General features: G+C 37.6%; 1 protein-coding gene across 1 annotated transcript in view; it reads right to left on the bottom strand.

Annotated features, from left to right (window-relative positions):
- Positions 1-17987, bottom strand: part of ZCWPW2 (zinc finger CW-type and PWWP domain containing 2) — an 80304-nt gene that overhangs the window by 8823 nt on the left and 53494 nt on the right. Inside the window, exons 6-7 of the mRNA XM_036266096.1 lie at positions 5449-5507; positions 1854-1921 (exon numbers count right to left, since the gene is read on the bottom strand). Coding sequence (XP_036121989.1) covers positions 1854-1921; positions 5449-5507 — 127 coding nt within the window. The remainder of the gene's footprint in view (positions 1-1853; positions 1922-5448; positions 5508-17987) is intronic.

Here is a 17987-nt window from a genome sequence, read left to right as displayed (position 1 = left end):
TTTGCCCCACCCTATATAATACATGATATTCCTGGTATCAATTTTCAAAAAAATGCAGACAGGCTCCACAAATAGTTATATCTTAGATTAAATTTTTATATATAGCCATGGACATACAGTTTAAATTATTTAATGATTCCTCAACTTTTTCTTAACTATTCTGTCCCTTTGCCTCACAAGAGTTCATTTATTTCCAGAAACAGTCCTCTCCATGTTGGACATGCCAGCTTCCACTGTATCTCTTCATTACAGATGAAGAAAATGACAGTTGAAGAGGTGAAGTATCTGCACTTTCATTAGCTCTCCTCCTGACCTCTCACTAAGGGTGGGGTAGGGTGTGAAGGGACAGAAAAACTGGTAGAGCATAAACTTCATAAAGGAAGAGCAAATCTGGAGCAATAGAATAACAGACTTTAGCACTGGGAGTGTAAGAAAAGATGGTCCAAAAAGTAGAGCTTTCAGAGATTCCAGAAGATGGTATACTTTTCCTCTATTACGATCTAGGTTGATTCTACTTAGGAATAAATGAGAAACATTAGAGGCTTAGATCTAAGGATCCACAGAAATATGGGTAGCAGGTAAAATATCTGAAGAGGGTTCAAGTACTATTAAAGAACTGCTCTCTCATAGCTCTTGCAAAGAGCATAGTAGACTAGATGTTCCTGCTCTTTAAGAGTAAAACACAGGTTGGGTTAACTATTTTAACAATGAACTATTGAGACTTTTAAATCCACACAGAATGAGACTCCTAGAAAGGCTTCCCTTTACATGGATAATTCCTGAGATGAATTCACTTGTTTACATGGAAAAGTCACTTCCTGTCCATGGACTCCTGGCTGCAGTGGATTTCTTCTGCAGTATCCCTTACGAGCTGGAGGGGAGAAGGACCCCAGTGATGGAGCCCTCAGTTGCAGTGCCATGGCCTCCTAGTGGGAACTCAGTCTGGGACAGGCTGACATCTGCCTTTCTACAGGAACATCTGAACTGATCTTGTGAGGCAAAGGGACAAAATAGCCAAGAAAGGGCACCTTAATAAGCAGAAAAGAAGCAGCCAAATAAGAAGCGATAGAAACAATAGAAGTTTTGTAGTGGTTTGGGAAAGGAACAAAGGATTAAAAATAATAATAACTACCCCAACCTTCTTCTCCCTGTTTTTCTTTCTTTTAATGAGACTATAAATAAATGACTATTCAGCCCATTGGAACACAGTGTCATAGGATCTGGGGGTGACTACAAGGGAAAGTATTGCATGAAAAACTTCTTGGGGTTTCATGTGCTTTGAAACCTCTTTGCATGGCTGCCAAAGTTCCATCTTGCAAATAAGCATTCACCTGCTTTTCAAGCCTCAGGAAAATGTACAAAGGTTCACGTGAAGCACTGTTGAACTAAAACTTTCTCCCTGCATTTCACATTTACCTACTGTGTTCTAATACCAACGGTAATTCAGCTAGAGGCCCCAGACTGCTGGTTTTATTCCTACTCTCCCTTTGGTGCTCCTAGGATCCCAATAAATTTGGAATGGAGAGGTCTGGATTAAAATGTATCGATGCTGATATTTCTTCCCACAACTGCTGGTGCTTTATTTTTTATTTTTTTAAATTAAAAATATGCTAAAATCAGAGAAAATTAATTCAAGGGAATAGAAATGTAAAGACAGTTGAAAAGCCCTAGAATGTAAATCAATACCAAAAACAATCCACTAATATTCCTGATATATATATTATATACACACACACACACACACACACACACACACATATGTACAACATTGTGTTTCTTCAAAGGACTACAAGTACATTTGGTAGAATTAAACAGAGGTAAAAGAGCTAAAAGCAGGACAGGTCTGCACATACCCATGTTTTCCTTTGATAAGGCATCATCTGAACAAACACTTTCAAAAGAGCATTTTAAAATAGCTTTCCTAGAAAAAGAATGTGACAGCTTTAGTTTCAAATGATCAATCATGTATATTTAAATGACCATTCATGTATATGCATTGGTAATTATAAATTATGAATATATATTTATCTTGAAGTACTTTTTCTTGGTTGTTCTATACTGTAAGGCAGCATGATACAGTGAAAAACCAAAGGGGAATAGTATTGATTTGAGCTCTCACTAGTTGAAAAGCACTAATGATCTACCAAGCACCTTACATAAGCTTTTCCATGTAATCCTTCCCCAAGAAACCTACTAATTGTCACTCCCATTCTGTAAAGAAACCGTGGCTCTGAGAAGCTGAGAACTTGACAGCATTGGAGAGTGGGTGAGCATGATGCACTAAGTTCTGTCCCACAGCAAAGCCATGCTTTTCCACTACACGATGTTGCTGATTAAGAGTCAGAAAACATTTGTCCAAACGCATTTTCTCTAACCATAAGATCTTGAGAGAGCCACTTAGCTTCTCTAAGCCAAAGTTCTTCACCTTTCAAATAAAGATAATTATGACACCCCCCCCCCCAACCTATTTTGATGGGGTCACTGGGAAGTGTAAGTGAGATAAGGCTGTTAAAGTCCTTTTTAAAAATTTAATTATTCATCTTCTGAGAAAGGACAAAGAAGAAGGACTATCATATTAGAGCTAGTCTTTGTCTTTGAGTAGGCCTCTCTTTTAACACAGTATTGACTACCCTGCAGGGGAATGGGTGAAAAAGGTGAAGGGATTAAGAAGTACAAATTGATTGTTAGACTGAGGAACCTCAAAGGGAAGAAGGGAGGTGGGGTGAGAAGAAAGAAACCAAAGAACTTATATGCATATATGCATAAGCAATGGACATAGACAATAGTGTGGGGAAGGCAAGAGGGGGGCAGGAGTGGGGAGAAAGGGGTCAATGGGGGAAAAAGGGAGGGACATCTAGTAATACATCCAATAATGAAGATAAATTTTAAAAGAAGAAAATAAATAAATAAATAAACTGAATGGCTGGTTCAATGATAAACAAAAACTTATCAGCAGGGACTTATTAGTTCATTATAAAAGCCTGTTTCTGGTTCCCATTACCTATTTTATTTTATTTTATTATTATTTTTTAAATATTTATTATTGGATGTAAAATGTATTACAGATGTTCCACATTTTTCCCCCATTGACCCCCTCCTCCCCACTCCCGCCCCCCTCCCACCTTTTCCCACACTATTGTCTGTGTCCATTGGTTATGCATATAAGTTCTTTGGTTTATTTCTTCCCACCTCCCAACCCCTTTCCCTTTGAGGTTTGTCAGTCTAGCAATGAATTTGTACTTCTTAATCTCTTCACCTTTTTCACCCATTCCCCAAAACCCCCTCCCAACTGGCAACCAACAAAATGTTCTCTGTATCTATGAGAATGCTTCTGTTCTGCCTGTTCATTTTGTTTGTAGATTCCTTTGTCGATAGATATGTATTCATTGCCATTTTGTTTGTTCATATATTTTATCTTTTTCTTCAAAAAAACCCTTCATCATTTCATATAATAACGGTTTGGTGGTGATGAACTCTTTTAACTTTTTCTTGTCTGGGAAAGTTTTTATATGGCTATCAATTCTAAATGACAGCTTTGCAGGATAGAGTAATCTTGGTTGTAGGTTCTTGCTTTTCATCACTCTGAATATTTCTTGCCACTCCTTTCTGGCCTGCAAAGTTTCTTTTGAGAAATCAGCTGACAGCCTAATGGGAACTCCCTTGTAGGTAACTAGCTGCCTTTCTCTTGCTGCTTTTAAGATTCTCTCTTTGTCCTGAACCTTTTGCATTTTGATGATGATGTGTTTTGGTGTGGGCCTCTTGGGGTTCATCTTGTTTGGGACTGTCTGTGCTTCCTGGACTTGTATGTCTGTTTCCTTCACCAAGTTAGGAAAGTTTCTGCCATTAATGTTTCAAACAGGTTTTTGATTTCTTGTTGTCTCTCTTCTCCTTCCGGCACCCCCAAGATGTGAATGTTGGCACGCTTGAAGTTGTCCCAGAGGCTCCTTACACTATCCTTATTTTTTTGGATTCTTTTTTCTTTTTGCTGTTCTGATTGGGCATTTTTTGCTTCCTTATATTCCAAATTCGATGGTTTGTTCCTTGGATTTACGTACTCTATTATTGAAGCTGTGTAAATTCTTTATTTCAGTTAATGCCTCCTTCAATTTTATCTGTGCATCCATGATTTCTGACTGGTCCTTTTTTATGCTCTTGATGCCCTCCCTAAGTTCACTGAGGTTCTCACTGAGTTCATTGAGCATCCTTATAAGCAGTATTTTGAATTCAGCATCGGTTAGGTTGCTTATCTCCATTTCGCTTAGTTCTTTTCTTGGGGTTTTGTTCTGTTCTTTCATTTGGGACCTGCTTCTTTGTCTCCTCATTTTGGCTGCCTCCCTGTGTTTGTTTCTGTGTATTACTTAATGAGAGGTATGGGGCTCGCTGAGACCAGATGCTGCTTGTTTGAAAGAATTTAGAAAAAACCTGAAGCAGGATCCAAGACAGGCCATTCCTATGGTTAAGCAAGTGGCAACAGCTTGGGTGGGCTTGAAAGTTGGGTGGGGTGGGGCAGGGCCTCAGGGAGTCACCAGGGCGGGGCTATCAGTATGAGCCAGGTTGCTGGAGTCCCAGATATGGCGACTTTCTGCCACCCCAGGGAAGGGCTCACCAAAGGAACAAAGGCCTCTTTCAGCACGTTTGTCCCGGAGAAAGGCCCCTCTCCAGCCCTCGCTCCAGTGCCAAACAGCTCAGTTCTTCCCTGTATGTCTCTGGTGCCCCTGGAGCTGCCTCCCCTCCAAGCTTAGAGGGAGAGAGTCCGATAGTGTGTGGGTCCTTTAAGGAGCTGCCTGGGGCTCCAGCCGCCTCAGCTTCCCTGAGCCTCAGTTCCCGCTGGTTTTTCCAGCCAGAAGTTATGGGGATTCTCTTCCTGGCACTGGAACCCTGAGCGGGGCACCTAGTGTGGGGATCCCTCAGTCCTCAGGAAGGACCTTCCCAGCCGAGGTGTCCTACTGATTTTTATCCGCCACACGTGGGTGTGGGACCAGCCCCTCGTGCTGCCGCCCCTCCTACCAGTCTGGATGTGGCTGCTGCTTTAATCCCGTAGTTGTAGGACTTCCATTCAGGTCGATTTCAGGCGGTTTTGAATGATGGTTGTTCTGTAGTTTAGTTGTAACTTTGATGTGGTTGTGGGAGGAGAGCGTTTACCTACCCACCATCTTGACCGGAAGTCCCCATTCCCTATTTTAAACTCAAAATCTGCTTCTCATCTTGGTTGCTCATATCACAGTAATCTTTGAAAGTTCTGGTTCAACGTTATTTGTATAAACATCAAACTTTCTCCATTCTTCTAAGATTACTACTTATCATTTTATCAATTCTTTCAGAAAATTTTAAACACAATTGCTTCCCCAGAGAAACAGAATCAAGAGTAAGGGGGAAATGTGATATAATAAGTAAATCTAATGTATATTTTAATTTTATCATAATACTTTTTAATTAAAAAAATAATACCTTTTCCTTTTTCTGAATTTGGGCTTTTTCTTTTCGGTATTATTTTTGGAAAATGGCATCTGTAAAATAACAACAACAAAAAGAAGAGATAGTTCATATGGGACTGGATGAGCTCAGTATAACAGTGCGTCCTAGATAAGCCCAGTAATTTAGCCCAGAAGAAACCCTCTGGACCACAGCCCTAAACGACACCAGTAACTGAGTCAACCACTTCATAGTCCCTGCAACTGCATTGATCGTCTCAGCTTCCAGGAATGGTAGACTGATTCAAGTGAATACCTATCCCCTACATCCAGGTTCATCACCTTCACATATACATAAAAATATTAAGTAAAACAACTCTTAAGTTTTAGTACATACATGACCACTAAAGAAAGAAAAATAAATATTAATGTGCTAGAAACATCAGGAAAGCAAACCTACACTGGTGGGAACTGACATGGTGAAGGCCCACAAGGAATCTATACCAGGATAGGACCACAAGGACTTGGGATGGGGGTTTTAATGACTAAGCAAAGACACAATGAAGAATGTGGAGACATTAGAACCTTCATACATTGCTGAGAACATGAAATGGTGGAGCTACTTTGGAATACAGTTTAACAGTTCCTTAAAATGTTACATGTAGAGTTACTCTATGATCCAGCAATTCCACTGCTAGGTATATACCCAAGAGAAATGAAAACGTGTCCACACAGAAATTATACATGAACATTCATAATAGCATTATTCATAATAGCCCGAAAGTAGAAACAACCCAAATGTCCATCAGTAGAGAGGTAATATCTGGTATAGCCATTTAATGGAATATTATTCAGTCTTTAAAAACAATGAAGTAAAGACCCATACTACAACATGAATGAATCTTGAAACCATTATGCTAAATGAAAGGTCAGAATGTCAGAAACAAAAGGCTTCCTGTATGATTCCCTTTGTCTGACACCCCCTGAAAAGGCACACAGAGACAGAAGTAGATTAGTGGTTGCCAGGGGGTCTGGGAGGTGAGAAATGGGCACTGACTGCTAATGGGTATTTTTTTTTCCTTCTAGGGTGATGAAAACATGTTCTAAAATTAGATCGTGATATTGGTTACACAACTGTAAATATACTAAAATCCACTAAATCGTACACTTTAAAAGACCGAATATAGCCCTGGCCGGTTTGGCTCAGCAGTTGGAGCGTCCGCCTGCGGTCCGGAGAGACCCGGGTTCGGTTCCCGCTAGGGGCATGTACCTCGGTTGCAGTTTGTCCCCGGCCCTGGTTGGTCGTGTGGGTGGCGGCCACTCGATGTGTCCCTTTCACATCGATGTTTCCCTCTCTCTCTCTTCCTCTCTCTCCCTCCCACTCTATCTGTACAAAAAAATGGAAAAATCTCCTCAGGTGAGGATGAAAAAAAAATTAAAAAAAATAAAATAAAAGACCGAATATGTTATATTTCAACAAAAGTGTAATTTTTAAAAACTTAGTGACATTAAAAAATTGAAAGTTAGGAGACAGAATACACTGTATCAATAATTATTAACAAAAAGCCCTGACCAGTTTGACTCAGTAGTTAAAGAGTTGGCCCTTGCCCTGGCCGGTTTGGCTCAGCGGTTAGAAAGTCGGCCTGCGGTACGGAGAGACCCGGGTTCGGTTCCCGCTAAGGGCACGTACTTCGGTTGCAGTTTGTCCCCGGCCCTGGTTGGTCGTGCGGGTGGCAGCCACTTGATGTGTCCCTTTCACGTCGATGTTTCTCTCTCTCTCTCTCTCCCTCCCACTCTATCTGTACAAAAGGTGGAAAAATGTCCTCAGGTGAGGATAAAAAAAAAAAAAAAAGAGTTGGCCCTTGGACCAAAGAATCGTGGGTTCGATTCCGGTCAAGGGAGAGTACCTTGGTTGCAGGTTTGATCCCCAGCCCTAGTCATGCAGGAGGCAGCCAATTGATGTGTCTCTCTCATATCAATGTTTCTGTCGCTCTCTTCCTTCCTCCCTCCCACTGTGTCTACAAAGATCAATGGAAAGGTATCCTTGGGTGAGGATTTAAAAAAAATTATTTACAAAAGGAAACCAATGTAGCAATACTGCTGTGTTAGGAAAGAAAAAAAGCAGATTTTAAGGCAAAAACAATAATCAGAAATAAAAGGGTTATTACTCAATGCTGGAAAAAAATCCACCCAGAACATATAATAGTCCTGAACCTGTATATACCTAAAATCTTAGCCTTAAAATATACAAAGAAAAATAATTAAAAGTAGAAACAGATGAATATACAGTTAAAATGGGATACTTTAACTTACTTGTCATAAAAAAATTATAGAGTAAACACAAATCAGCAAAGAAATAGGAGAGTTAAACAAAACAAATAGTAAGTTTAATCTAATATACACATAAAGAATCAGGCAGTGAGTAATTAAAGAATATGTATTGTTTTCAAGCTTAAAACATTTACAAATTTGACCAGCTACAGGGTGACAAAGTCTCAAAAATATTAAAATAATCTCTTTCAGACCACATTCACTGAAAACACAGTAAAACAAGAAATCAAACCCCAAGATAGCTGAATAAATTTATAATCAATTTGTAGATATAGAAGAATTCACATTTTCCCATGAACCTTCCTGTAATAAGAGTTACGACCTATGTCATTTAGATCAGGGTTACTGTCTCACATTTTAATGATCTATATACAAGATTTATCTTCTGACTGGGTAATACACTTTGTCTCCATGCTGTACCTTGCATACTGTAGGTGCACATGAAGTGTCTGTGGAATAAATTCATGAATAAATGTTGGGAGAAAGATAGAATAAAGACAAATATCAGCACGAGGAAAAAATGGTGTAAATGTTACAGTCCATTCTGCACTGCCATTGCTGGTGCCTTAGGCATTTAACAAATTCTTGCAATTTACCCTCAGCTTCTAAGTCTGTGCTCAGTGCAACTTTCGCCTCAATATGTTAGCTTCTTTTATTGTCTTTTCATTTTAACTTGCTAAAGTGAGAATTTTCTTAGCCCATTTTTGTCAAATTCTTTCACAATTTCACTGATCTTGATTTTACTGATCTTGAATCAAGCATCTAAACTGCAAAGGTAGGAACAATTTTTTTAATTTACTGTATGTTTAGCAGCTAGCAGAGTGACATTCACATTGTACATTCAAAAACATTAACTATAATTAGATGAAGGCTGAATTTAATAATTCTCAGAGCATTATTAAACAGCTTAAATAACTTAATAATCATTCAAGGGAAGTTTGTATTAAACACTCAAATAATTCATATTGTGATGATGCTAAAGACTGAAGTAAGTGTACTTCTTTTTATGATCTTCAACCTCAAGGAAATATTTAAATGTTTTTTCCAGGACTGGAAAATATAATATAATATATATGAACAAGAACATTAAGTTTTTAGCATCATCATAACATATGATACATATTTAAAGAGCATAGAGAAAAGAGATATTGTCTAAATCATTGACCTATATCTCCAAAGACGATGTAAAGCTATTACTTCCATCTTGTTATTTAAGCTTAGCTTAAATTATCTGCATATTTGAGTACAAAGTGAAAGGGTTACTACAATAAAAAATAAGATTAAGGTAACAAGGTGCAAAATACTTTGTAAGTATTAATAGAAAGAAATACTGTTAAACAGTTACCCATAAATAAGAAAGATTTGTATTGGCGATAAAAGTTCCTTTTCAATTTTGTTAAATATTCCATAGCAGCCAAAATGAACTAGTCAGTATTTGACAAAATGCCCTGTGCTTTCCTGCTCCAAGCCTTTGACAGAGTGTAGTGTGGGGGAGGAACGTGCCAGATTTGGACTGACAGGGTCACAATCCGAATGCTAACTCTGACACTGCCTGTATCACTTTTGCTAAGTCAATCTAATATCTAGCAAGAGCCTGATATAGACACTTAATAAATATTTTCTGATTAATGACCATTCTGCATTTTCAGGGTCTTCTTTGGTTAAATAATGCTAATAACAATAACAATAACAAAAAACCTACCTCGAAGCATTTGAGGGGAAATTAGGTTAAATAACATGCCAAAAAGTACCAACAGTGCTTGGCAATTAGATAATATTCATACATTGTTTAACCTATTATGCTAGTCCCCTGGGTCAGTGTCAGGATTCTATCCTTTTTTCCTTAGAGCACAAGACAGGGAACTTGGTACTTTGGTAGTGTATTAGTTTCCCAAGGCTCATAACAAATTACCACAAACTTTGTAAAGCACAAGACATTATCTTTCAGTTTGTAGGACAGAAGTCTGTCTCTTATAAAAACATCCATCATAGGATTTAGGACCCACTTAATCCAGAACGATCTCATCTTGAAATCCTTACCTCAATTATATCACAAGGATCCTTATTTCAAATAAAGTCACATTCTGAGGTTCCTGGAGGACATATCTTTTGGGGGCTATGATTCAACCCATGACAAGTAGATGCTATAATCTTTCTCTATTCCACCTCTCTATTTCCCTTCCTGTGTTTCATGGCTGATTCTACTACGTTGTCTAGTCCAGTGTTTCTCAGAGTTAGGGCCACCATGTGACAGAATCAGCAACACCTGAGAATTTCTTAGAAATATAAATTTTCAAGCCACCTAGGCCTACTGAATCAGAAACGCTGGCAGTGGGGCACAGGAATCTGTATTCAAATAAACTATTCAGGTTACTTTTAAGCAAACTAAAGTTTTCCAAGCACTGGTCTATCCCACACCCCTTCAACACAAATAAAATGCTATATAAGTTCTACTGATTTTAAGGAAACCAAAGCAAAGTCTTAATTATTTTCTTGTCAAAGACAAAAAACAAAGAGATATATATGTATAGACAACATATGCCATTTATGGGGGTAAAATTATATATATATATATAGTGATAACTGGTATTGCTGACTTAAATGGCAAATAATAGAATTGCCTTTAATTGCAAAGAACAGAAAATCCAAAAGAATTGTGTTTACATCACATTTACATAACCTATGCTTGACATTGCCCATTTCCTTAAGTCACTATTCATCAAAATGAAAATCTTTTTTACTTTTAAACAAGAAGTTTGTTAGTTGTGTTAAATCGGAGGGTATAAAATTTTGATTCAGCATTTTATGCTCATAGAAGACATATATTTCATAACCTTCTTTTGAGAGTAATTGTCAGTCAATAATCACTAAGAGATGCCTACTTTGATAGAATTTCCAAAAATGTATCTGTGCCTTGAATAATGTACAGAAACTCCTTGTCAAAAGTTGTCATACCAAAGGAAAAACCAACACTCTCATTTAACTTTGGTAAATCTGCTTGGCATAAGAGTGAACACTGGTTTCTTTTTTTTTTTTTTTATGAATTTTTTATTTATTTTTTTGTTACAGATATTTTACCTTTTTACCCCATTGGCACCCTCCACCCCACCCCACCTCCGCACCGTCCCCGACTTAGTTGTCCATGTCCATTGGTCATGCATACATGCATATAAGTTCTGTGGTTTATCTCTTCCCACCCCCCCACCCCCTCTTCTGAGGGATGTCAGTCTGTGCCCTACTTCCATGTGTCTGGGTCTACTGTATTCCGCAGACTGTTATGTTCATTATATTCCGTATATAAGTGAGATCATGTGGTATTTGTCTTTTTCTGCTTGGCTTCTTTCACTTAGGATAATACTTTCCAGGTCCCTCCATGTCGTCTCAAAAGATATGAGATCTTTCTTTCTTACCGCTGCATAGTACTCCATTGTGTATATGTACCACTGCTTTTTTATCCATTCGTCTACTGGTGGACACTTGGGCTGTTTCCAGATCTTAGCTATTGTAAATAGTGCTGCTATGAACATGGGGGTACATATATTCTTCCTGATTGTTGTTTCAGGCCTCTTAGGATATATTCCCAGCAGTGGGATCACTGGGTCAAATGAAAGTTCAATTTTTAATTTTTTGAGGTAGCACCATATTGTTTTCCATAGCGGCTGCACCAGTCTGCATTCCCACCAGCAGTGTATTAGAGTCCCCTTTTCTCCACACCCTCGCCAACACTTGTTGTTTGATGATTTGTTGATGGCGGCCATTCTGACAGGTGTGAGGTGATACCTCATTGTTGTTTTAATTTGCATCTCTCTGATGATTAGTGATGTGGAGCATTTCTTCATATGTCTTTTGGCCATTTGTATGTCCTGTTTGGAGAGGTGTCTATTCAGCTCCTCTGCCCATTTTTTAATTGGGTTCTTTGTCTTCCTTTTGTTGAGTTGTAGGAGCACTCTATATATATTGGAAATTAACCCCTTATCTGATACATCATTGGCAATGATGTTCTCCCATACAGTGGGTTGCCTTTCCATATTGATGATTGTTTCTTTTGCTGTGCAGAAGCTTTTTAGTTTAATGTAGTCCCATGTGTTCATTTTTCTCCTTTATTTCTGTTGCCTTAGGTGATGTATCAGTGAAAATTCTGCTCCGTATGATGTCTGAAATTTTGTTGCCTACATTTTCTTCTAGAATTTTTATGGATTCACAGGTCACATTTAAGTCTTTTATCCATTTTGAGTTTATTTTTGTGTATGGTGTAAGTTGATGGTCTAGTTTCATTTTTTTTTTTTTTGCATGTAGCTGTCCAATTTTCCCAACACCATTTGTTAAAGAGGCTGTCTTTACTCCACTGTATGCTCTTGCCACCTTTGTCAAATATTAATTGAGCGTATTGCCTTGGGTCCATTTCTGGGTTTTCAGTTCTGTTCCACTGGTCTATATGCCTGTTCTTGTGCCAGTACCAGGCTGTTTTGGTTACAGTCGCTTTGTAGTATAACCTGATATTTGGTATTGTGATCCCACCTACTTTGTTCTTCTTTTTCAAGATTGCTGTGGCTATTCGGGGTCTTTTTTGGTTCCATATGAACTTTTGAAGTATTTGTTCTAGTTCTATGAAATATGTCGTTGGTATCTTGATGGGGATTGCATTGAATCTATACATTGCTTTGGGTAGTATGGACATTTTAATGATGTTAATTCTTCCAATCCATGAACAGGGTATGTGCTTCCACTTTTTTATATCTTCCTCTATTTCTTTTTTCAATGACCTGTAGTTTTCTGCAAATAGGTCCTTTACTTCTTTGGTTAAGTTTATTCCTAGGTATCGTAATTTTTTTGGCGCAATGGTAAATGGGATTGTTTTTTCAGTTTCTCATTCTGTGAGTTCATCATTGGTGTACAAGAATGCCGTCGATTTCTTGACGTTAATTTTGTATCCTGCTACTTTGCCAAATTCATTTATTAAGTCTAGTAGATTTTTGATGGAGTCTTTAGGGTTTTCTATGTATAATATCATGTCATCTGCAAATAATGACAGTTTCACTTCCTCCTTTCCAATTTGGATCCCTTTTATTTTTTCTTCATGTCTGATTGCTGTGGCTAAGACTTCCAGTACGATGTTAAATAAGAGTGGCGAAAGTGGACATCCCTATCTTGTTCCTGTTCTTAATGGAAATGTTTTTAGTTTCTGTCCATTGAGTATGATGTTGGCTGTAGGTCTTTGAACACTGGTTTCATGGAGCATTGTAAATGGTGGTTATTACCTAAGCTCAGTATCTGGAGAGTACAAACAATAAAGTTAAGTCTTCAGGCCTAGATAATGATTGTTTTTTAACACTTCTTTAAAAAGGGGGGAAGGTTGAAATAAGCATTTTCTAGCCCCATTTTCAACAGATTTTAATAGGCAGAATATAAATCTGCATAAATGTCAATCAACTACCATATGTTCCAGTCTAGTCCATCTTTAGTGGACTCCAGTGTTCTTGTGAGAGGTGAACAATATCAGAGATCTGTCCCTGGCAATATGACTTATAAATATCCTGCTGTCCCCTGCCCTATTTCTTCAGCCATGTGTTAGTTCACACTAAAGCACTGTGAATTTCTCTGCTTTGAGGGACTCACCAGAGAAAACACTGAAGTGTGTATTCAAGCTGTGAGCTGAGACACAGGAGATTATTTTTCCTAAAAATAGAAGTCGACCACTAGACCACCTTAAACAGAAGGCATGAAAGAACTTCTATTAAATACCTCCCACTCCTGGTTGAGGGTAGAAGTAACAGGGCACTTTAAGAAGTTCTATGATTATGTACTTCACTTGATAATTTTTAAAGCCTTAGACCTAATTTTTTAATGGTCTTTGACTATCTACAGCAGGAAGAAAACATAGAAATTCAGGAAGTTCTTCTTAAACAGCTCAAATTTCACTCATATCTATAAAAAGCTCAAAAGCAAATCAAACAGAGTGTCCTGAGAGGAAAGATGCCCATGAAAAGCAGAACTTACGTCATGGTTGTTTATCTGAGTGAACAGAGCTAGTGAGTTAGATTATTTGACCTCTAATTAGAGACTCTCTAAAAATCCAAGTCTATTGAAAACAATTCCTATTTGTGTATAGTTTTTTCCTAAAGTCACAGGGTAGCCCTAGCCGGTTTGGCCCAGTGGTTGGAGCATCGGCCCGCAAACCAGAGAGGCATGGGTTCAGTTCCCACTAAGGGCACGTACCTCAGTGGCAGTTTGTCCCTGACCCCGGTTGAGGTCGTGTCAGTGGCAACCACTCGATGTGTCTCTCTCACATCGATGTTTCTCTCTCTCTCTCCTTCTCCCTCTCTCCCTCCTGCTCTATCTCAAGATAAATGCAAAAAATGTCCTTGGGTGAGGATAAAAAAAAATTATTTTTAAATAAATAAATAAAGTCACAGGGTATTTAGTGAAATGAATGTTGGGAGAAGATAATGTTTCTAAGGACCACTTTCTAGAATCTACTATTTCAATTAAATTTTAAAAATCGGATGCACATAGAATAATCAACGGTTATAGTGCCTATATTACACATTTTTCTGGACAAAAGAATGAAGGTTGAAAATATCTGTTTTATCAGTTTTTGTTCCCTCAATTATAGTAGTAAGGGTAACTGGCCTGATTCTTTAATCCAGGAATGAATCATAGTCAAATGTTCTGAGCATTTATCATCAGAATTGTGTAAAAGATTATCTCTCTCCCACATAGGAATAGACAGACTCTATCTACACAATAGCAAAATTTTAACAAATTACTCTTTTAAAAAGGTTATCTGGATCCAAGTCTTTTTTTTTAATCCTCACCTGAGGACATTTTTTTCCATTTTTTGTTCAGATAGAGTGGGAGGGAGAGAGAGAGGAAGAAAGAGAGAGACAGAAACATCAATGTGAAAGGGACACATCGAGTGGCTGCCATCTGCCCTTAGCAGGAACCGAACCTGAGTCTCTCTGGACCGCAGGCCGATGCTCTTAACTGCTGAGCCAAACCAGCCAGGGCTGGATCCAAGTCTTTACATCAAGTTTCTGATGATTCCAGAGGTTAAAATGGAGAATAGTCTTGTACCCACATTCATGGAAGAACATGAATTTTTGCATAATCTGGACAACTCTGTTTCCCAGTATGTAGAGGAATACAGATGTAAGCTTTGTATCTAATATACATGTTTCATGGTACAGCAAATAATTTTGGAACAGTGTGAAAGTATGAAATACATAAGCAAAAAGAAAGATAAATAGCACCTCAAAGTCATTACAATTTTAAAGAATTACAAAGTAATACTATATAGGTCTCAAAGAAAGGAAACAGGTTTATCTTGTCTAATATAAATGAAAAGTTGGAAGACTGGTGGGCAGAAAGCAAATATTTATAAATTTGAAATTATAGATGGATTCTCATAAGTTACAAAGAAATTCTACTAATTTTCACTGACATTATATTTTACACTTTCCCTTTGTAAACAGGAAAACACTAGTTATTATTAGGCATAGAAAGGTACTTTAATTTCTAATGCAACAGCTATAATCTATAAAACAGAAACTCATTACTCAAATTCTGGTGGTATGATCTATCAATAGCCACTCTGTATCTGAGTAATATTGTTTTTTAGTTGTAATGAAATGGAATGAGGAAGACGGTGAATGAGAGATATTCTAACCTTTAAAAGAAACCTGGATTCATTTAGTGTGTAGCTTGATGTTGGAGACATGACTTATGTATTGCTGAATCAGAGAGGAAGGGTTATGCTTGTAATGAATATAATCAGCAAAATTAATTGAAGAACCTTTAGTCCCAAATAACAAAGGGCAACATCTAGAAATTTCTTTATGTGATAATTGGGACTCAAGTTAAAAAAGTTTTTGTATCTTAACATAAGAGCCATCATATTTGGTAGAATTCTCTTTACTGTCTTCTGACTCAAAGTGAAAATATAGAACAGAAAGTGTGGAAAGTTAGGGTTGAAAAGTTTTGAATTTCTGGAATCCATGACACCAGATTTTAGATATGACTAAACTTGAATTCCAAGTGAACGAATATCTGAGTGAGCTTTTGAATGGGCATTAGGTATAGAGAAACAAAATTAATACAATACTTCTGTTATTGTAAATGGTGACATTCAAAAGGGTACTTACTTTTTCTTTCCTTCTTTTTTTTTTAGTAATTAGGATGAAAATCTTAAAAGATAAAAGAAGAAATTGCTGACAAACATGAATTTCCATTTACCAAGATCATGACAACTAAAACAAATTTTCTCAGATAAATCACTGCACTGGGACAAATCACTGGTTTAGGAAGGCTGCTCCAACATCCCTGTTCACTTCCACTTTCTACAGGACCCCCTTAGGGCTGCAACCCCACAAAAACAGGCAGCCCAGCAGCCCTGTGGAAGGAAACTCTACCCTCTCTCATCACTCCTAACCAACACCTCTCCCACTACAAGCCCTGTGAACTTGGACAAGAGCATGCTCCTCACACTAGGGCACTGCTGCTTTATCTCCATGGAAGAGAAACACAGGAGATTTCAGCTCTGCTACACTCACCCCGATGCACATTGCCCCCCACTCTCCAGCTCTTCCCAATGCCACTGCCCATCTTAGGAGAAGAAAGAGGTCGATTTGGTTCAAGTCAGATCCACTGACTGAAAGTCACGTCAAACAAGGGTTCAGCAAGACCCAAAGTAGACTTTTCTTTTATTTAAAGAGAAAAACAATCATCCACATCATAATTACTTGGAATCAAAGGATCTTTGCTTGCTCTTATAAATGGCATTATAAGAGGATATCAGCAATTGATCCATTTTGTCTAATTTTAATATTTTACTACTAATAGGTATCCTTTAGAATTCCTATAGATTGTAATTCAAAATAAAATAGGTAAATTTTGCAACCAAATGAAGGATGTTTAGTTATTAAGATCCTGAAGAGTAATATGTTAAAAATTATTCCCCTGGAAGGCTGTTTCATAATAGTGCCTTCTGGTGGTAGTTTCCCTCTGCTGATTTTGAGCATAGGGTAATAGAAATTAGTATGAAAAGACCTTTCTATTTTAAGGTTTCCACTGGCTGATTTAAATGAACAATGTTCTATATTAATATATATTTGAAAATGCACACCAAAAGAGCACATTTACAGTTTAAAATTTAGATTAGAAAACTTTTTGAGATGATAAATATGGTGTCTATTTTGATCAGGGATGGCAGTTACATGAGTGTATACATAAAAAAAATAAAATAAAACTCAATCAAATTCTATGTTTAAGATCTGTGCATTTCATATCTTTAAATTTGACCTCAATAAAAAAATTAAATGAAGGAAAAGGTAAGTCAAATGAAAGATCACCATAGTAACTAGCAGTATGGAAAGTGGCAAAATGATGATGGACGACCTGAATGGTTCAAGTTTGAGAAACACTGGGCCAAGAAGAAGTGAATGATGCCCACAAAGTAGAATCCAAAAGGAAACTAAATGAGTTTTGAAGCCTGACTGAGACCCTTTCCAAGGGTTTCCTCTGCTTACTATTCTTTCTGTGATTTCTCTCTGCCTAGGGCTAGAAGCCAGCAGGAGAGATCTATTATAATATTTATCTTTGGGGAAAGATGAATATAAAGCTAAGTGAATCAAGTGAATTGCAGTATATGAATTCCATATTACTAAGGAAGCTTATTAATTAACATAAATATCCAGACATCTAGTCATAAAATGTAAGCAACTTATCCTGCCATTGGGCTAATGAAAATGTCCTGCTTATTATGAAAGATTTTTTGCAATCATTTCAGGAAAAAATATTTTTTCACTGGAAAAATATAACTTAAACTCCTCATACATAAGTGTATAAGTCAAAAAAGTGGTTATTAATTTCGTCTTTCAAAGTATAAATTAATTGCTTGGCATTAATAAAAGTAAAGTGTTAGGAAAAAAGATACCCATACGCATATACTTTTTACATATAAACCAAAAAAATTAGAAAACAAAATGAGCCCTGGCCAGTTTGACTCAGGGGTTAGAGCGTCGGCCCATGGACCAGTGCCAGTGAGTCGCGGGTTCGATTCTGATCAACGGCATGTACTTTGGTTGCAGTTCATCCCTGGCCCTGGTCAGGGTCGTGTGGGAGGCAACCAGCTGATGTGTCTTTCTCACATCGATGTTTCTCTCTCTCTCCCTCCCTCCCACTCTATCTAAAAATAAATAGAAAAATATCCTTGGGTGAAGATTAAAAGAAAAAAGACAAAGAAAACAA

The sequence above is a fragment of the Molossus molossus genome, unplaced genomic scaffold (genome assembly GCF_014108415.1).
Source record: "Molossus molossus isolate mMolMol1 unplaced genomic scaffold, mMolMol1.p scaffold_m16_p_18, whole genome shotgun sequence".
NCBI lineage: Eukaryota > Metazoa > Chordata > Mammalia > Chiroptera > Molossidae > Molossus > Molossus molossus.
The sequence above is the reverse complement of the archived record's forward strand: the minus strand, read 5'-3'. Positions and strand labels throughout refer to the sequence as shown.